The 21,464-nt window shown below is 42.6% G+C and overlaps 1 protein-coding gene across 1 annotated transcript in view; it reads left to right on the top strand.

Annotated features, from left to right (window-relative positions):
- Positions 1-21,464, top strand: part of LRRK1 (leucine rich repeat kinase 1) — a 117,230-nt gene that overhangs the window by 46,231 nt on the left and 49,535 nt on the right. Inside the window, exons 6-8 of the mRNA XM_007110918.4 lie at positions 919-1,098; positions 1,517-1,665; positions 20,252-20,478. Coding sequence (XP_007110980.1) covers positions 919-1,098; positions 1,517-1,665; positions 20,252-20,478 — 556 coding nt within the window. The remainder of the gene's footprint in view (positions 1-918; positions 1,099-1,516; positions 1,666-20,251; positions 20,479-21,464) is intronic.

The raw sequence follows: 21,464 nt of genomic DNA, 5'->3' as shown, positions 1-21,464 counted from the left end.
ATGTATATTACAGATAATTTGGAAATGCATAAAAGTGTTATTACTCTAAGAACATAATGACATATCATAATGAGTTATCTCAGGCACTTGACAGAGGTTATGACAATTTATTGAGTCAGGCACTTGACATACACTATGTCATGTAATCCTCACCTTAAACTTGGGAGGTGGGGTGTTATTATTCCCATTTTACTGATGGGTAAATTGAGTCACAAAGAGGATAAGAAATTTGCCCAAGATGACACAGCTGAAATCTTTTTTTAATCTTTATTTTTGAGGTCAGATAAATTCACTATTTTTTTTTAATATTTATTTATTTGGTGGCACCAGGTCTTAGTTGTGGCAAGCGGGCTCCTTAGTTGTGGCATGCAAACTCTTAGCTGCAGCACACATGTGGGATCTAGTTCCCTGACCAGAGATCGAACCCAGGCCCTCTGCATTGGGAGTGCAGAATCTTACCCACTGTGCCACTGGGGAAGTCCCACACAGCTGAAATATTTTAATCCTAAACTGCCTATCTCCAAAACCCATATCCCTGTGTGTGATGCTCTAGGGATGAGGTCGGGGCTGGGGATGAGGAAGAGAGTAAGGGGATGCTCACGATCACACTACACAGAGATAATTCTGCAGCACTGAAGGTAGTTCTTTCTAGTCTTATATCCATTGTTAAGATCACACTGTTTTGAATGCTGCTTTTGAATGCTGCTTTTCCTCAGTTGGTGTTATTCGATGAGCAGGTGGGTTTATAATGATGTGGGGAAATGTCATATGCAATTCAGAGGGACTATTCCATAGACACTGTCAACTGGACGGAAGCAAATTTCAGCTGGAAATAGGGCCGTGATCGAAGGGGATTTCAGAGCAGGAACAACCAGTCCCTTCAGCCACCCTCTCCCTTTGTCCTGTCATCCCTGCTAGGTCCCTGCAGCCCCCAGCGATTACTGAACTGGATGCTGGCCTTGGCCTGCCAGCGGGGGCACCTGGCAGTGGTGAAGCTCCTGGTCCTGACACACGGGGCCGACCCAGAGAGCTATGCAGTCAGGAAGAATGAGTTCCCTGTCATCGTGCGCCTGCCACTCTACGCAGCCATCAAGTCAGGTGGGTCCCCAGTCAGTCCGCCCATGAAAACCATCACCCTGTCAAGATGTGGGCCCATCCTTCACACTCAACTTCTGCTCTCCGATGGCCTTTGTGGAGGTTTTCGCAACTCCATTCTTTGCTTCTTCAAAAGGTCTGCCTCTTTCCTCCTTCCCCCTACTCACTCCTGCAAGGGGATTTCAGTGACAGGGGCCAACCATGGCAAATGGGACCATCTTAGGAGGCACTTCAAAGGGCAAAGCCCCACAAAAGTTCTGTCACTAATAGGAACCTTCCGGCGTCAAGGGAGGTAATAGAGAAGTTCAATGGCACCAGTGCCCTTTTCATTTTTATTTCACATGTGAGTGTCTGCCCTTTCGGACAACTGTGACACATCCTGCATCCAAATGCCCTTAGCTCTCCACTTTCTGTCCTTTAGGGAATGAAGACATTGCCATATTCCTGCTTCGGCATGGGGCCTTTTTCTGTTCCTACATCTTACTGGACAGTCCTGACCCCAGCAAATATCTCCTCAGGAAGTATTTCGTCGAAGCAAGTGCCTTGCCCAGCAGTTGTCCGGGAAAAATGGTGAGTAGTCACTGTCTGTGGACGAATGGATAAAGAAGAGGTGGTGTATATATACAGTGGAATATTTTTCAGCCATGAGAAAGAAGTACATCCTTCTATTTGCAACAACATGGATGGACTTTGAGGACATTATGCTGAGTGAAAGAAGTCAGACAGAGAAAGACAAATACTGTATGTTTTCACTTACATGTGGAATCTAAAAAAGGCAAACCATGGAAACAGAGTAGATGGTTTGCCAGCGTGTGGGGGGTGGGGCAAATGGGAGATGTTGGTCATATAGCCGAAGTGTTGGTCACTTCAGCTATAAGTTCCAGAGATCTAATGTGCAGCACTGATTACAGCTAATAGCACTGTATTATATACGTGAAAGTCTCCAAGAGAATAAAGCTTAAATATTCTCACCACAAAAATGAAATAGTAATTAGGTGACATAGTACAGGTGCTAGCTAAGGCTACAAGCGGTAATCATTCTGCAGTATATAAATGTATCAAATCAACAGGTCATACATCTTAGCTTATACAATGTCATATGTCAATTATTGCTCAAAACTGGGAAAAAAGACATACAGGAATTAGTCGTAGTTAGTTTACCATTTTAATAACAAAAATAATATTGCATTGTTTACATTATCTTCAACTTGACTTTTTAAATTTAGCACTCTATCACTGACTCCCCCTAGATCAGTCAATGGGGCTACATCTCATTCTTTTAAATACGTGCCTTAAATCTAGAGTGAATGTAGCTTAGTTGACTCAGCCCTTTTCCTGTTGGTGGACATTTGGATTATTTCTGGTTTCACACTTTCACCAGCTTTACATGGGGATATCTATCCCCATACTTTGGCCAGCACTAGATGTCCAGGAGTCTTTTAATTTTCATCACTCTGATGGGTAAAAATGGAATCTCCATGTTTTAATGTCCACATTTCTATTCTTAATAATATTGAGCATCTTTTCATATCATCATCAATTATTTGCATTTCCCTTTATGTGAGTTGCCTGTTACAGTTTGTTGATTATTTTTCTCAAGGATTACTCACCTTTTCCTTGTCATTTTGGAGAGTCTTTTTGTATGTTAGAGATTTTAAGCCTATGTTTATCATACATGTTGCCAATATTTTTCCAAATCCATTATTTGTCTTCTGTCTGTTATCTTTTGAGATAACAAAGATATAAGAATATATAATCAAATATGTTTGTTTTTTCCTTTATGGCATTTGGGTTATATAAGAAAGTCATTTCCCCCTCGATTTTATATAAATATTCTCCTAGAGTCTTTTATACTATTTATACTCTTATTTTTTATATTTAAGCTTTAATTTTTCTTGTATTTATTTGTATATGTGGTTTGAGGGAGGGAATCTAGCATTCCTCTCTTCTAGATGGATGATCAGTTATTCCAGCACAATTTTTAAAATAAACTTTGATTTTCCCTCTGTATTGAAATGTCACTAATGCTATTTCCCCCAATATATACCTATATACATTTTGGGATTCTCTGTACTGGTCCACTGGCCTATTAATCTGTTTCTGTTCAAATGCTATACTGTTTTGATTATAGGCATTTCATTTAAACCTTACAACCTGTTAATGCAAGTTTTCTACTCCTTATTTGCTTTTTTCAAAAATATCTTGACTGTTATCAGACATTCATTTTTCCATTTTGTGCATTTCCCACGGTGACTCCCATGGCAATTTGTGCTGCGTTTATGTTCTTTGATAGGATTTTATAGTTTTCCTCATAAAGATTTCCTGAACCTATTTTGTTTATTTATTATTGTTTTTGCCACTGTTTGAATGGAATATATATAATTCTTACCCATTTCCAGCCTAATGTTGCTGGTACGAAGGAAAGCTCTTCTGTTTATATATTTGTTTTACCCAGTCCCCTTACCAACTTGTCTTACTAATTCTAGTTTTTAGAGGAGTTCCTTGAAACTTTTAGGTATATTATCAAGTCATCTGCAAATTTAAAGCAGGTTTGTCTTGTCTTTTCTAATATTTATTTAACTTATACTTTGTTTCATGGCTTACTGATTATCAGCAGAAATGTCAAAAGTTGAATCATATGAAAAGAGCAGATATATCTCTCTTGTTCCTGTTTTTAAAGGTCTTGGCATCAGCAGTTTATGGTCATTTGCTGTAGATTTTTGGTAAATAGACTTGTTATATTTAGGTAGTTTCCATGTATTCCTTTTTGCTTAGGATTTTTATTAGGAAAGGTTGCTGAATTTTGTTGGATCTCTTTTTAGCAGCTATGGATATATTCACATAGCTTTTCTACTTTAATTTGTTTATGTAATGAATGATGATGATAGATATTGACCCAATATTGAAATCTTGTAATAATGCTAATTGGTGTTTTTACGGCTGGATATGACCTATTGATTTTTTTTTTTTTTTTTTTTTTTTGGTATGCGGGCCTCCCCGCTGTGGCCTCTCGCGTTGCGGAGCACAGGCTCCGGATGCGCAGGCTCAGCGGCCATGGCTCACGGGCCCAGCCTCTCCGCGGCATGTGCGATCCTCCCGTACCGGGGCACGAACCCGCGTCACCTGCGTTGGCAGGTGGACTCTCAACCACTGCGCCACCAGGGAAGCCCATGATATTTTATTTACAGTTTTTGCATCTATATTTATAGGTGAATTGATCTATAATTTTCTATTTTTATTATTTTTATGAGATTTTGGTAAAAGACTATGTTAGCTTTACAGAATGACTTAGGGAACTTCCCATTTTATTACAATCTGGAGAAGTTTCATAGGAATTATTTATTGTTAAAGATTGATTAGATAAAGCAGGTCTTTGTTTTGGGACTTCTTTTGAAGTCATTGATAAGTTCAGGCTGTCTGCTTTTGTTTATGTGCAGTTCAGGAGGTTATATTTTGGTAGAAAATCATCCATTTCCTTTAGATTTTTTAATTTGCCATCATAGTGTGTTACATTTACATTTTTTGGTAATTCTTTTCTTCTATATTTGTAGTTATATTCCCATTTATGCTGTTGATTTATGATGTTGAACAGTTTTACTTTCTCTCTTTTGAATTTAATCAGACCAGCCAGGGATTTATATATTCTGGTGGTCCTACCAAGGACCTAGATTTTCTTTATTTTTTTACTATTTATTTTGTTTGTTCCTACATTCATTTTGGCTTTTATCTGTACTGAAACCTTCTTGACATCTTCTCTGAGTGTTTGGTTGATGGTGTTGTGGTCAAGGTGAGGCTCTGGCAGGAGACTTCCTGGCTCTAATTTGGGCTCCAGGCCTCACTGCTCTAGGACCTTCATCTGGTTACTTACATCTCTGGGGTTTGGTTTCCTTATCTACTGATTTTTGTCTAGTTCTTCATATAATTCTAGAAGTTTTTGCTTCATACACCTGGTTTATGGCTTTATGACCCATTTTAACGTATTTCATTATATCAGATATCTGCCTTAATCCTGTCAATGCTTCTATCCTTAAAATTGGGTTTGTCTGCTCTTCACATGGCCACACTGCTCTTTTTTCTTTGCATCAACCTTGTTTAAGTTTCCCCAGCCTTTATTTTCAGTTTTTATTTTGTCTTAGGTGTATTTTTTGTAAACAGTATTGAGTTTTTAATCCCATCCGAGACTGTGTCTTTTGAAAGAGGAACCCACCCAATTCACATTTGTGTGGGACCTGTCATATTGGTTTATTCCTCCCATCTTTTTGATTATATGTATTGCTATTTCCTTTTTACTTTTTTCTTATCATTGCTGGTTTCCTAGTTTCTAGAGAACACTGATATTCTATTTTCCATAACTTGTAGCTCTCTGTGCCTTGGCTGGTCTCAGTTATAAACAGAGTTAATCATTGTATCTACCTTGGAGGTCGGGTGTGCACTTAGCACAGGGCCTGGCACATAATAAGAGCTCAATAAACATTAAACATCAGCTTCATGTTGCAAAAGGAAATAAATAGTGATCATCTAACCCTTACATGTGTGTAGTGTTCAGTGTTTTTCCCAGCACTTTCTTTTCATATTTGATCCATACAACACTTTAGTAAGAATTGCAAGAAATATAATCTGTTTATCAGATGCAAGTATTGAGGTTTAGAGATATTCTGTTATTGTCCAAGAACAGAAAATGTTAAACAGTGACACTCAGACCAGAACCTGAGCCTTCTTAACTTGGGGATTTTCACATTTCATGATTCCTGAACTGTACCTCCCAGGTCTTTCATGTAGATCAGTGGTTCTCATACTTTTCTGTAATTGGAATTCCTGGGGGCTTTTTAAAAATCCTGATGCACAGGCCATACCGTACACTAACTAAATCTGAATCTCTGGGATGGGACCCAAATCAGTAGTTTTAAAAACTCCCCAGATGATTCTAACGTGTACCCAGTGACTTGCATTTTCTTGGCTTAAGGTTAAAAGCAGAAATGGTTGACATCTGTGTCTGTGATCTTGTCTCGGGTAACTCCTGCTAATTTGCCAAGATAGGGATAGAGCATGGAAGTGATTATTGCATTCTGCAAAGGATAAGACAAAGAAAAGACGATGTTGCTTTTCTTCTCCTTTGCCCTTTTGGGTAGAATCGGAAAAGAAAATGAAATTACAGTGCAGCCTCAGTCATAAAGACTCCTTGGGCTTCCCCAAAGCAGGTGGTTTTTTTTTTTTTATTCAAGTGAATTTCAGACTCAAGGGCCTTGCAGTGTGTGCAGCCAGTGTGTGCAGTGTGTGCAGCCAGTGTGTCTGGCTGCCATGATCTCTAACCTGTGACAACACTTTCCTTCTGTGCTGCCAGCAGAAGAGAGGGGGTTAGCGCCGAGGGGTCCAGTGTCAGGAACAATGACTCAGAAACCAGAGGTAAGTGCTTCAACCTTCCCAGGTGTGCAGTAGAGTTGAACTGGCATTTTTTGTTCAGAACATTAGACAAGGGCAGGCACTGAAAGGGTGCTTTGCTGCCATGTGTACACAGCCTGAAAACTCCCTTGCCTGCTGGCATTCGTGGCAGTGACCTTGCTGAAGCAGTCATCTTGTTTTTTTCTGTATTTTTGTTCTGCCTCCCCCACTAGCTAGTTGATATTTTTTAATGTAATTGCTGCCTCTGTGGAAGCCACGGCCAGTCGAGGTTCACCACGCCTCTCTGTCAGGCACAGCCTAGTTCTCAGGCTGCCAGAACCTGCCTCTGCTGGCAAACGGGGAATGGCTGAGAAGCCCACGTTGATTTTCCACTGGCAGCGGGCAGGCTGCTCAGTTAGGTTTTGATGGTGTTTGGAAAGGAAAGTCTGAAAGCCCACACCACACGGTCTGGATACTTTTAAAAGAGCAAAAGCAAAGCCAAGTCAGACCTGGCCAAAGCCATTCCTGGCTCTGGCTCATGGGTGCCCTTCTGGAAAACCGCCAAACTTTTGCCTGAATGTTTAATGAGTCAGCCTGTGTTCCTGGTGACTGTCCTGTCAATGTTTGCTTTGTTGCCATGAGAAACAACACTTTGATGCTGGCACACCCGGGAAGGAGCAGGAAAACAGAAATGCCAGGAGAGGCCTAAGCAGGGCCTGAACTAACCACGGTGTTTGTCCCATTCAGCAGTTAGATGGCTGGGCCGAGGGCACGCTGGGCTGTTCTGAGTATAGGAGTAAGTCCACAAGAGCTGAAATTGATTCTGAAACTACACAGTTGGGGAATTATTAATTTTCTTTACAAGTCCCTAATGATTTCAAATCTGGCAGCAAACCTAGAGAGGATCACTTATTACTACTACTACTACTATTGTCATTTTTGGATCAGCTCTGGCTTATGATGTACCTTAAACATTCCTAGTGACTGGCCATTCAGATGCCTGTATCTGTGCCCAAGCACAAACATCCTGGCTGCACAGTTTGGGAGCTGAAGCAGCCCTTCTCCATCAGAGTGATCTGGTGGGTCTGAGGATTTGGATATATGGGATACTCAGAAAGGGCAGGCTGCAGCAAGTATGGTTGCTCAGCCTTTGCTGGGGCCTTCTGAGCAGCTGACCAAGGGCTACTGACATTGTGAGCACTAAGGCTTCTGGGGAACATCCTTGCCCAAGGTTAGGCCTAGTGTTTGGTACAAGAGTCTTATTCAAGAATTTTACACTTTCCAGAGCATTTCTACATCTGCACCTTGCACCTTCTCAGCTCCTCACGTCCTCCTCACAGCACGTGGTACTGTCTCACAGAGCAGATGTAAGTCTCTGGGGCAGTAGGGCCCCGGCAGGTGAGAGGCAACATTGGGAGCAGCCTGACTGCCTGTGGTTCGACCTTTTCACCACCGGCTTGTGTGAAAGGAAGAGCCTTCACCTGCCTTCTGAGAGTTATGAGATCAAACTCAGAATTATTATGGGCCTCTTCCATCAGCTCCACTTTTCCTGTGCCCTGAAATTTAGCCAATTATCCTACTGTTTTCTCTAGTTTCCAAATATCAAATCTTTCCCCACTCTCATGCCCCATTCATATGCTTTCTCTATGGAATTGACTCGCCACTGTGACATTGTCCACGTGGTGAGTGCTTCCTAGAACTTGAGAACAGATAGTGAGGGTCACAGGGTAGAACAGCTGAGCAGGTGCACTGTGTAACCGTTCAGGTAGGTGTTCCTGGTGGCCTGTCCCACTAGATCATCAAACATAATACGAAACAGCAGTTATACAAACCACTTACATTTAGTTTACAATGAGAAAATGATTCATAGAGATGCAGAAATACTAAAACTATTATTTGAACTTATGTGACAAACTAGAAAACACAATAAGGAAAGAATAAGAAAACATTATCAAATGTCATTGGAACTATTGGATATCAGCATAGACAAGTACATTCATAATGATATAAATAAATTCCAGACAGGTAAGAGTTAAGCACTGGAAATTCATCAGAATATACATTCAAAAAGCACATTTATTCCAGTTATAGAAGAAAATGATTCCATTTCAAAATTTTAAAAATATATAAAGATGTATAAAGACATATAGTCACAAATAAGATAAACGATATATATATTAAAGTTATTTATAGTAAAATATAATTTTACTATAGTATACTAATATAGTAAAATATAATTTTTAAAGAAATTTTAAAAAGAAAAACATTAGCAGATACTTGAGAAAAAAGAATTGACAGAAACTGAAATCCAAAGAACACGATTGACGCAATTATATGTCAGTTGATAATTGAGTTTAATTCAGTCAGTGTTTATATATCACCTACTAGTTGCTTGGGACTCAGCAGTGCCCAAGCCAGAGCCACGGCCTTTGCTGTCACATTGCTCACAAATGCCCTTGGGTAAGAAGTTAAGAGAAACGAACAGTTAATTTACACATGAGAAAACACAGATAGTAAATCATGGCATGGAAACATATACAATCTTATTGGCAATTACAGAAATTCAAATTAAAATGACTTGAAAGTAGCATCACATACCTATTAAACTCGAAAAAATAAATATAAATGCTGAGTAAGGCACTTGGCAGCGTCAAAGAGAAAGGGACACCAAAGCCTTGCTGCTGGCACTATAAATTGGTTCCGTATGTGTGGAAAGTAATTGGCGTCATGTGACAAAAGCTATAAAACTCTTTTCTCCCAGAGAACAGCTCTGAATTTGGTATTTCCTTTCTGAAAGATACCTCTAGGATGTAACTCAAAAGAAAAAAAACGTAATTGCCACAACTGTACTGCTCAAAGCACTGCTATCTATGAGAGAAACTAGGAGAACAAAACCCAGATGTCCAGCAGCAGGGGGAACTCTACTGGCCATGATTACCCGCAGGGTGGACACCACACAACAGGGACAAGCGTACCTGTCTCCTCATGCTCATCACAGCGCTGCTCCTGGACACCAGCACTACCTCCACACCTCAGCCATATACCACGTCCTCAGGAAAGCCTGCCACAGCCCACAGGCCGGGTCACATCCCCCCTTCCATCTCTTAGAGCTTCCTGCCATTTTATTCAGAGCACTTAACAAAGTTTGGGGTTGGTTGTCTGTTCTGGTGACATTCTTGTCTAATGTCAGTTCCCCCATTTGACTGGAAGCTTCGTGAAAGCAGGGATTTGTCCAGCTTTGCTCACCCTGTGTTTGCCCCTCAGTGTAGGGCCTGGAACAGGTTGCTTGGATGGATGGATGGATAGATGGATAGATGGATGGATGGATGGATGGAAAATGGGTGGGTGGGTGGACAGATGGATGGATAAAATTTTATATATGTAGTAAACTTCCATTTACATAGGACTTCATGGCTAACAAAGTACTTTGCCAAATATTCTACTTTAATCTTCTATACAAATCTGTGAGGTAGAAATTTTTGTCTTTATTTAAAAGTTAAGGAAACGGGGTTCTCTCAACAGTAAGTTGAATAGCTTAGTAACTGCGGAGATAGTATTTTTATTTCTTGTTTTTTTCTCTCTCTTGCATATTGCTATTGGCAAAATTCTTGAGTTGGAAGGGAGATTTTTTTGGTAAGTTTCCTATTTTTCAAAGGAATGACTGAAATACTACAGGGAAAAAAGCACAATGTTGATTTAAAACAAACCTTGTTTATCTATTTTTAAGAATTTTAGTGAAGAAAAAGTGATAAAATTTATTAACTATGTTTTGGCATTCAGATGATTAAAAGAGGGCCACTTTTCTTTAACAAAATGTGCTGATGGTTTTCCATAAGTTACCACCAACAGTGCTATTTTCTTGGTATAGATCCTCCTTGGTTGCAGAGCTGAAACCTTTGAGTTCACTTGTTGATTTCCATTAGAGAAGATTTTGTTACAGTTTTTGCATCCATGTGTGTACATGCAGTTGGCTAGAATTTTAATGGCTCTTGCAAAGTAATTGGTTTTACTCATAAAATAAAGTGAGTCTTCTGTTAAGTAACCATGTATGTAACACAGAGACTATTTGTTCTTTGAAGATTGGATTGAAAAAGAATTATATTGAATTAGGAGCCTTTGGAGAGAGATTCTTTAGTTTCCTTATTTGTATGTCTCATATACATTATTTTGTTTTTTCTCTTATTGTGTCACTTTGAGAATTTTTTATTTTGGAATTAAATTTTGCATTTCAACATCATTATTTGGTTTGTTAGCTCTGGCTGAGGACATCTCCCACAACTTAAACACTGTTTTTCAGCAGTTGTTAGATTGTCATTTTCATTCTTAGATTATTAAGATACTTTTATTTTTAGTCAATTGATTATCAATTTTATTATTTTCCAACAACTCTAGAATTGGTTTTATTTACCAACTTCCTTGTTTTTACTTCATTTTGTTTTTTCTATTTTTAGTCTAATTTTGTTTTCATTTCCCTGCTTTCTTTTAGCTTTCCATTCTAAGAAGGGCAGAGCTAGTTTGTCATGCTTCACTTTTTCCTTTTCGTAACTGTGATCAGAGTTGTTCGTTTTTTCCCCATTACTTGTGATGTTTTTGTTGTTCTAAAAATATATTCTACTGTTGTGAATTGGTTTTCTCTCCTACCCAAGCATTATTTGAAAGGGCATTTTTAATGGCCAAATAATTGGACACCTTTTAATTCTGCTTTCATCATTGGTCTCTACCTTTACTTTGCCTTTGTCCAGGCATAAAATATGTAGGTAGCTTGCCCTTTTTCCCCCTTTTTTCCTTTTACTTTTGCTTCTTACACAGAATGTAATCAATTTATGTGCAAGTTCATACTGATTTGAAAACAGAATTCATTCTTCTGTCCCCTAGTATTTGGTCATCTCCCATTCTTATTGTAGTGTCCTCCATTCATTTTTTGCATATTTGACCTAGCATATCCTGCTAATATTTTTCTTGAATTTTCATGGGTTTGTTTTTTACAAATTTGTCCTGGGTTGGAACACAAAGATTTAGCATAGTTGTATTTTGGGGATTGTGGTTAAGTGTCTATCATTATTGAGTCACCTTGGTTATCTCTCCTAATGCCTTTGAAATCGTGTCAGCTATTCCATGGCCATGTGAATGAACATGGTGCCTGGTAGGAAGGGACCAGACAGAACATTAGGCACCTGGATCATGATCCTGGTTCTGTTACCTTCAAACAAGTCACTTCACTGAGGCTCTTTATGTGCAAATTGTGCTTACAGGGTTACTGAGAGGGTCATTTGAAAAAGTTCTGTGCATACATTGCAAAGAGTCACCAGGAAGGTATTATCATGTGATCACAGCTCAACTTCCGGAAGGTTCCCCTACAGGGTTCAGGTTTGAGTGTGCCCTTGGAGGCAACAGACTGTTCCGTGTTGACTATTTAAAATGCCATTGTAGGTTTGCTTGTAAGTTATTTTTGTACTTACATTTCTCATTGATCTGCTTCCTTGGTTATGTTTCCCTTTTTGTTTGTTTGAAATTATATTGGTAGCTAACCACTACTAATTCTGACATTTGTAATATTTTTAGCAGGCAGGCTTTTGTCAGAACTGATTTCATTTTTTTCCTCTCACTAAGTCGTTGAATTTAATTTAATTTAAATCATTTAAGTGAGTCATTTAATTTATCTTCCTTCTGAGTTTAGAAGGAAGGCTGTCCTTCCCTTTCTCTTTTCCTCTCCCTTCTCTTACTCCCTTTAGTATTCTCAGGTCATTTTTGAAATCCTCCTTTTACACCAGAGTCCTCCCAGGCTTTTCCCTAAGTTAATGACTGGTTTTACTGTCCTTTTCCCACCTTTTTATTATGTTTCTAATCTGCTTATCTTAAGAGACATCCTTCTGGCTTTCAAGAATCTCTGCTTCTTTCATTTCCTTTCTTAATCTGTGGGCTTCTGTTGATGGAATGTTCCGGATTCTCAGGTCTTGCCTTCTCCAATTGTCAATTGACTTGTTACCATCTGTATCAGTGCCACCGTAACAAAGTACCAAACACTAGTTGGCTTAAAATAACCGGAATGTAGGGCTTCCCTGGTGGCGCAGTGGTTGAGAGTCCACCTGCCGATGCAGGGGACACGGGTTCGTGCCCCGGTCTGGGAAGATCCCACATGCCACAGAGTGGCTAGGCCCGTGAGCCATGGCCTCTGAGCCTGCATGTCCGGAGCCTGTGCTCCGCAACAGGAGAGGCCACAACAGTGAGAGGCCCATATAATGCAAAAAAAAATAATAATAAAAAATAATAATAATAACCGGAATGTATTGTCTCAAGTTCTGGAGGCTGGAGTCTGACATCAGGGTGTCGGCAGGGCTGTGCTCCCTGTCACAGCTCCAGTGGAGGACCCCTCCCTGCGGCTTCCGAGTGTCTGGTGGTTGCTGGCAGTCCTCAGTGTTCCTTGGCTTGTAGACCCATCACTCCAGCCACATACCATCCTCCCCGTGTCTTCTCATCATCTTCCCTCTGCACATGTCTGCCTCTGTGTCTAATCTCCCCTTTCCATAAGGACACCAGTCATACTGGATGAGGGCCCACCCTAATGACCTCATTTTAACTTGATTACCTCTATAAAGACCCTGTTTCCATAAGCTCAAATAAGCTTTTTCTCAGGTACTAGGTATTCAACATATCTTTTTCAGGGACACAGTTCAGCCCATGACACCATCCTTATGGCTGTCACTCCATTGCCCTTGGCCTGGTTCGCCCGCCGTGGCCACCTCACGTGCATAGGCAGATGGCCAGTCAAGGTCCAGGCTCCTTCTCATCCTTTCACTTTCAATGCCCCCTCCCTCCTGAGAGCCTGTCCCTGCCAGGGTGCAGGGACTTGAGCAGTAGGCGTTTGGAAGCCTTGCATGGAGGATTCTCCAGGGCTGAGGATGTGGGGCATAGTCCTCGTTTGCCATGGCCCTCATCTGCACAGGGAGACTGGGCCAGAGTTGCTGTCTCCAGCGTGCTGATCCCCTGTCCAGCTGACTCCACCTCACTTAGAGCCTCCTCTGACAGTCTGGGCTCCCGAAAGACACTTGCAGGCTTGAAATTTACCCCAACTTGTTGGCATTCATGCACAGATCCCCTTCTGCACAGTCACTGACATCACTCAGGTGGCCTGGGATATGTCTTCAGATTCTGCGACTGGCTCTGCTGCTCTGAGCACCTTCATTTTTAGAGTTTCTTTTGGCTTGTTCTTCAGACCTTTTAGTGAGTCTCTTCCTTTCAGATCAGACCTGTTGGTTTCGCACTCCAACGGCTGTCTGATGGCCTGACTGTTCCTTCACATGTCAGAAGGTGGCCCTTGTCTTCCTGTCTGGTTCAACGAGGAACCACCACCCAGGAATCAGCTTACCCACAAAAAGAAAATTTTGGGTTTTATGTAGGCCAAGGGTTCATGAATACATTTTAGAACATTCTATGTATTTCTCCCCCGTTTTAACACGTGTGTCTTGACTGGAAAGACTAATTCTACTGACTGCCTTTTTTGTGTCATGCTGTGCTGTCATTGAGCTCTCGTCTGTCCCCTCAAGGGACAGTGAGATGGGAACACAGGGAGAAGAGATGCAGATTCTGCTTTGTGTGCTCAGTAGAGACCTAGTAAGGAGGCAGTGTTGGAACTTACTCTTGTGAGTTCTCAAAATTGCAGAGGCACACCCCGCACCAGCATTGGGGCAGAGAACCCTTCTCTGTGTCTGCTCAGGGCCCAGTTGCCAGCCCCACAGCTCTCAAGGTTAAAGTCAGCCTAAAAACATTGTCAATTTCAGCCCTTCATGAACAATTATATTCTTCAACCATAAGGGTTGCACTGACATAAAAGCATGAGAGATGTCATTGTAGTCCACTGGCTCATTCACCGTGTTATTTTTGTATGGAAGCTTCAGGCAGCATTATATAAAGGCAGGTAATTGCCCTCCTGGAACACAGCTTCCATCACAGGACAAGGAGACCTTCTTATGCAGAGGTAAACCCAAACATCACTTTGTGTAATGAGCCAAGTGCCCTAGTCCTTCTTGAACTGGTCCTGGTCACCACCACTGCCTTGGAAAGCAAGTTTCTTAAGTCATCATACAGTGTCTTCTGGGAGAGCAGCACTTCCTTCTGTTTGGCCCCAAATTGAAAGAGCTCATGCTTAAGGACCAACATGAGCATATTCTCTGTTTCCCCCGGAGAGATGTGCCTTAACCATGGCATTGTTGAATTTTGGGGATCTCCACAGCCAGCTGTCTTTGATTTTGCAGTTCAGCGTGCATGGATTTAATTATACATTTGCTGGCTTCTCCCCCTCAGAACCTGGTTTATTGTGATCCTGCCCGGATTAAACATAAATAAGTAATGAGGGCTTGCCCAGCTACATTTCCATGTCAGGTGTACTGTGCATCCTTTCTCCTTCCTTCTTCCTCTCTGCCACTTTGGAAACACTTGTGCACCCTATAATGTTTGTGCACCAAGAGGAAAGTAACTTGTATAAGTGAAAGTTTTCAGACTAACCCAAGACCAGGTAGAAATCCTACATGTTTTTCCAACCACCATCCAGCCCAGAAGTCTTTTCACAAGCATGTCTGAATTCTGAGTGTGTCATCATGTTTTCTGACTTCTTGCTTTTTACTACCGCTCCCTGGGCTTGAGTTTCACAAATGTCAACCCTGCAGAAACTCTGGTGGGTGTAAGTCCTAGAAGGAGCTCAGTTTTAGGAACTGGCAGCATCTGCTTCCTCCTCTTCCTCATGTCTAGAGAATTCAGTGCCACACACAGCCACTCTCTTGTTATTGATGATTTACTTCTGATAAATAGTACCTCCCAAAGAAGCACAGGAGGCTTCCCTGCAGGTGTTCTTTCCTGGCTTTCTGGTCAACATCACACACTCTTAGTCCTTGTAAGGTGACTAGATGCACGTTCAATACACACACAGCTCTTCCCTTCAAGACATCAACTCCCTGAGCCTGTTCCATCTGCAGCACCCATATCTTCAACCCCAGTGCCTGACAGGCTGGCCTGCACTTGGCAGTGCTCAAGTAAACGCTGCTGACTGTGAAGCAAGATGGCATCCTTGTTACCTAACTGGGGCTGTAACGCAGACACTTACTGGGGGTGAAGAAGGTGGTTCTTGCCCCAGGGCTTTCAGGATTAGTAGGATTTAGATAGGAGGGAAAAGGGCTGTGAACTCCAGGGGAGAGAAAGCAGAGCAGGGAGCACCCTTTCCCCTTTGTCGTGGTGGCAGGACAGAGTGTAAAGGCGGAGGCCAGCCCACCTGCAGAATCTGGGATCCTTGAGTGACCTCATGACACCCACGATCAAACGGAGACCGGCTCTCTGGTGAAAACTTGCAAAACTCTCTTAGCTCCAGTCCCACCAACCTGTGTCTCCTGTAGCCCCAGAGCACCCTGGCAGCCCTTTGGCACATTGGCCAGTCAGGTACTGACAGTAAGTTCACTGTCAGGCCCCCACAGCCTTCCTATGAATTCCAGTCCACTTTCTGAGCCCTATGGTTCATTTATGAACAGGCAGTTTCTGTACTTTATTTGGCAATTTCCCCCTGGTCTTGAATCCTCTGCTCTAGGAGTAGGCCCATTTCCCAGTTCCTTCTACCTAGAACAAATTATTAACCCCACCAGCCATCTGCCAACAGGAGCACGGAGGGTGGGCAGAGGTCGTGGAGGAGACAGTGAGACAGAAATTTGGGAAGTGATTGGGGCAGATTGTGGAGGTGTGGGGCTGTCTGGGGAGGGAGTTCAGGTGTTCTGCTGCAGGCGGGCTGGGGTGCAGGAAGACTGAGGGGTTTGAGTAGACCTTGGTATTTTAGAGTGATCTTTCTGGTTAGAGGTGTTAATAGATGAATTGCTGGTCCCAGTGGCTTGATTCTTTTCAGCACACAAACATTTATTGAGTGCCTGCTTCATGCTAGGCATGGTACTGAGCTTCACACGCAGTCAGACAAGGTGCAGCACTGGAGATGCATGCAGTCCGGGTTCTGGATGGCCACACTGCTTGCTGGGGCAGTGGAGACAGAGGTGACCCTTGGGCTGACTTAGTGCAGCACGGAATCCGCAGGCAGGTTCCTATAAGGGGAGTTGAGCCTGATAGCGCCTGTGAAAGTACCCATCTCCACCTCAACTGGCCTAAGGCCCCACATGGGGTTAGTTAAGCAAACACAGGGCTCCAGTCCCCTGAGGCTGAGCCTCTGCTCCTTATGCAGTTCTAGACTGCAGCTCCAGGGTCAGAGAACAAGAAGGAAATGCAGGAGGAAGATTGCCATTGTCAGGACAGAACATCTTAGCTGATCCTCCAAAGATGTGCTGCAACTAGTCTATGTCACAATAACAACCTGAATCTTTCCTGTTGTTTTATCTATTTTTGATGGCCCTTAGAGAGTTTTACTTATAGACACCTAAGGTTTGTTATTTAAAACCAAAACCAGCCTCCTTTTCATCTTGCATTTGACTGCCATTTCAGTTCAGGTCCAAACTATTTGATATTGAATGACCAGAATGGCCACACAGGGTGAGTAGAGAAAGTCAGGCTGCAATCTGGACACCTTGGATTTATGTCCAGCTGTCTGGCCCTGGACCTGGGGCCTGGATGTATCTTTGAGAACCCAGGAAAGGGAGGCAGCCAGACCCTTAGAGGGCCTTCTTTGACTTGGCATTGCAAAGACTGGCATGGCTCCTAGATTGGCTGTCATGATTACTCCAAGGCTCTCTGTGGGAAGCCATTGTCCTTCTCAAGAGTATAAGCCAGAAAGAATCCTGGGTCCAGAAGTGACCTAGATATCATTTGGTCCAAGCTGCTCATTTAACAGATTAAAACCAACAATAATAAGGTGAAGGGTGACACAACTATGAATTTTTATGGAAAGATTAGGAAGAAGCCGATGTGACTGGATTCAAGTTGGAGGCATCAGAATGCACTCATGTTAAATATAGGGTTGTGTTGGGTCAATGGGCCAAGAATCAGTGACAACCCAATAGCAATGAGCATACCCAACACCTAGATCTTGGTTTCTAAATACCATTTTCTGTTAAAGGGAATCAGGGCTGGTACTTGGAAAGGACCAGAGGAAACTTGAACATCTTATTTTATCAGGAAGTTAGGGAGTACCCAAAACTGATAGGGATATGTCAGAGGAACACAGGAGTCCCCTTGATGGGACTCCCAGTGGTCAAACTGGGGACTACCTGAGCATTGAAAGAAATAATGATAATAATGAATTATAATACTTTGAATTTTAAAAGGATCTGTGAGTTCATAGTAATATTTAAATGGGTGGGGAGGGACATACTTCTGTACAGAAGAATGACAGGTGACAAATGTAGACGGAATGGTAGTTTTAGAAAAATTACCACCTTGTAACCACCAATGTACTGAGTCAGGCCCTGATCAACAATGGATGCTGAAATCACTGGGTAAACTGATGTAGGAACATAAAATATTCACAGATAGTCTCAGAATATCACCCCACAGATTGCTGATTAATCACAAAGAGTAAAATGGAACTTAACCAAGGGATCAGACCATTAGTGAAATAACCTGACATCAGGTGCCCTCTGGTGGAGTTCAATTGTTAGGACTCAACATTGTCTGAGATTTTTGCCAAAAATGCTTAACTTGAATCTAAACATTAGGAAACAACTCAGCAAATTCAGATTACGGAATATTCTAGAAGACAGCTAGAGTGACTTGAAAACTTACATTGCCAAAGTTGGAAAAGACATTAAAAGTCATGAGGATTCTTCTAGATTAAAGAAAATAGACACATGTCAACTAAATGCAATGTGTGATTCTTGATGGGACCCTAGATCAAGGTACAAAATAGTTATAAAAGACATTTCTAGGGTATTTGGGAATATTTGAACATGGATTATGGATTTGATAATGTATCGATTTCATTTCTTGAAAATGATAAATATATGGTTGTCACGTAGGAAAATATTCTTGTTCTTCAGAGATACATGTTGGTGTAAAGTGCCATGATAGCTATAATTTACTTTCAAATGGCTCAGCAGATAAATGAAAAGTGTGTGTGCTTGTATGTGTGTGTGTAGAGAAAAAGAAGAGAAAGCAGATGTGGCAACATATTAACAATTGGTGAGTCTACAGTGCAGGGTGTATGAATGGGTAATCATGTGTCCTAGTTCAACTTCTCTACAGTTCTGAAATTTTTCAAAGTAGAAAATTATGGGGGAAAACAAAAATGACATCAAAAACAGGCCTACACGTCAAGTCTAAAAAAAACCCAAGAAACAAAACAAAACAAAAAAGTGAGACTAAAGCTCCATTCTCTTGACCCCAAATCCAGTATACCATCGACTGTCTCTCTTCATCCAGGTGAATGGAGAGAGAGACAGGCATACAGAGACAGAGCCTTTCATCTACTTGGTTCGAAGACCAGAGCTTTGAGAGGGTGTAGTAGACCCAGCCTTTCCAATCCTGGCAAGTTAGCTAAGGGGGCGACAAAGATAAGGCACATATCGCCACCTTGTGGCCAGATAAGGAAGTCTGTCTGCTGTTGCCAATTTTGAAAGCAAATTTACCCAATGTTTCTGGTGTCTTTCCCAGTTGTTACATTTTCCCATTAGTGAAGAACTAATTTTTGTTTCTCTAATTTTATGATACGGATTTCCAGCTGCTTTAGAGAAACAAGCCAAAAAGCCGATTTCCTTTCCCCAGAAACCTCATTGAGCCCCAAATTCTTTGATGATCAAGAAGAAAGAGAAAAGCCCTGCTCATACACATTTAACCAGATCTCTTTTACCACCATATGCCAGCAAACTGCTGGCCTTTCTGACCCAATAAAATGAGAAAAGCAAAGGAGATTTATTCAGAGCTTTTGGTGACAAGTGAGTCAGCCACTGTCACTTGCATTTTGTCAAAGGAGTGGGGAAGCTTTATGGTGGATAAAGGGAAGGCTTCAGGTGTGCCCTGACTAGAGGCTGTTGATGGGGAAACTGGAGGCAGCTAACTAGAAGTGGGGGCGTCCTACGTGATGGGTTAGGGGACATATTTGCCTTTCCCTGGTTAGTCTAAGTTGGAAGCAGGGACAAAATTAGGGAAGCTGTCACTTATCAGTCAAGTCCTGGACATTTGGGGCCAATTGTTACAGAAGTTATTGCTTAGCTTCCTGGATTGTTACTAGACATTGCAGTATGGCTTCTGGCAAGTGTGGCTTCCTGGACTCTTTATTATAGGTAAGGGGGTTAGTTTCCTGGTAGGTTGCTGCAGGTTGTGGGTCAAAGTTCTCTTTTTTATATATGGTCTGGCCATTGTCTGTATATTCAGTCTTTCACTCTGGAAGCAGCTCATCCACAAAGCACCCAGCGTGGTGTAAGCAGCTGCAGGCGGCAACTACTCTAATCACAGGGAAGAGTGCCGTGAAGGGAAGTGAGAAGACCCAGGTTTGGGTCTAAGCCTTCTTCTGCAGTCTGGGCAGGCTGCTCCAAGCTTGGGTGGGCTCCTCTGTACAGAGCAGGGGCCATTCCTGTTGTGTTTCCCCCCGAGGGTGATAGCCCTCTAAGAGGTGATGCTAAGCCCACATGCTCCCTCTAGAGGCTGGAGAGTGAGTAGCCGTAGCTGTGCAGAGATTATTTTCGGGTTGCAGGTGCAGGAGGGCATAGGTACCTGCTCAGGGCCGACATGATCCCAACCTCTCGGGACTCTGCTGAGATGAACAGACAGATTCACACTTGAATAAATCATTGCTTTATTTCAAGTCTTCACGAGCCCTGGGCTCATCGCTGGTGTGTGCTCTCCCCCTTTCTCCAATATCCAGGCTCTTCGTGTGAAATGGTCCCACCTCAAGCTGCCCTGGGTGGATCTGGACTGGCTCATTGACATCTCCTGCCAGATCACGGAGCTGGACCTTTCTGCCAACTGCCTGGCGTCCCTCCCCTCCATCATCCCCTGGGGACTCATCAACCTCCGGAAGCTGAACCTCTCAGACAACCACCTGGGGGAGCTGCCCAGCGTGAAGTCATCAGACGAAATCATCTGTTCCAGGTGGGCTCCTGCCCTGCAGCCCCTGGGGTGAGCCCTGGCCATCTGAGCCCCGGCTGCCTCCACCACCCTCCTGCACTGTCCTCTTCCTGCAGTCTTGCTCCCTGATTGTAGTTGTTGCTTTTGAAAACAGATGTTCAGCTAAAATAAGAGAAGGAAGTTCTGCCTGCCCTTATGCAAGCTCTTGGGCACAAGGTCCCACCTCCTTTCCACATGAATGCAGAAAGATCTGTCCAGTAGAGTGGCTTGTCTGGCCCACGTTTCCACTACTCGCTGGCAGCCACGCAGGCCTGCTTGCCCGAGGTGCCCAGTCTTGTTCCTGCACACAGGAGTCAGAGGAAAGGGGCTGGTGGAAACAGTGGGGCCCAGACAGCCCAGCTTTTGGTCCACCTCCCAAGGAAAGTGGGCAGGGCCTCAGAGAAACAGTTAACTTCACAGGACTCTGGCAGCAACATGATGGTGTAGGCAGCTCCTGTCTCCTTTACTGGGAGGCCTTGGGAAGAGGCCCAAGCCTCCTGCTGAGGCTGCAAGGGGAAGGACCTTACCTTCACTGATGTATTGATGATCATACCTGCAAGGCCTCATTCCATATGGGATTTGAGCTGATTTCAAAAGCTAAGGCTCTAAGTTAAGTAAAAAAGAATGTTGGAAAGAGCTTAGGGTCAGCAGTGACTCATGGGAAAGAAGCCTGTACAAAAAATTAAACAAGTGCCACGGAGTGGGGGCCTTTAACCAAGACAGACTTGAGGGTCCAAAAGGTTAAAAGCACTGCTCTCTGGACTTCCAGTAGATTCCAGGGCACCAGCTTGTTCTGTTATCACATATGTGAGAAAGGTTACATCCCTATTGGTCAATGAGACCAGGATCCACCAAAGAGAGATTTGGTTTTCTTTGTCTACACATGACGTAGTGACAGTAATACAATGAATAAAAATCATATTGCTGTATTTCAATGCACATTCTTTTTTTTTTTTTTTTTTTTTGCCGTT

Source organism: Physeter macrocephalus, chromosome 11 (assembly GCF_002837175.3).
Source record: "Physeter macrocephalus isolate SW-GA chromosome 11, ASM283717v5, whole genome shotgun sequence".
Taxonomy (NCBI): domain Eukaryota; kingdom Metazoa; phylum Chordata; class Mammalia; order Artiodactyla; family Physeteridae; genus Physeter; species Physeter macrocephalus.
This window is presented reverse-complemented; position numbering and strand designations above follow the sequence as displayed.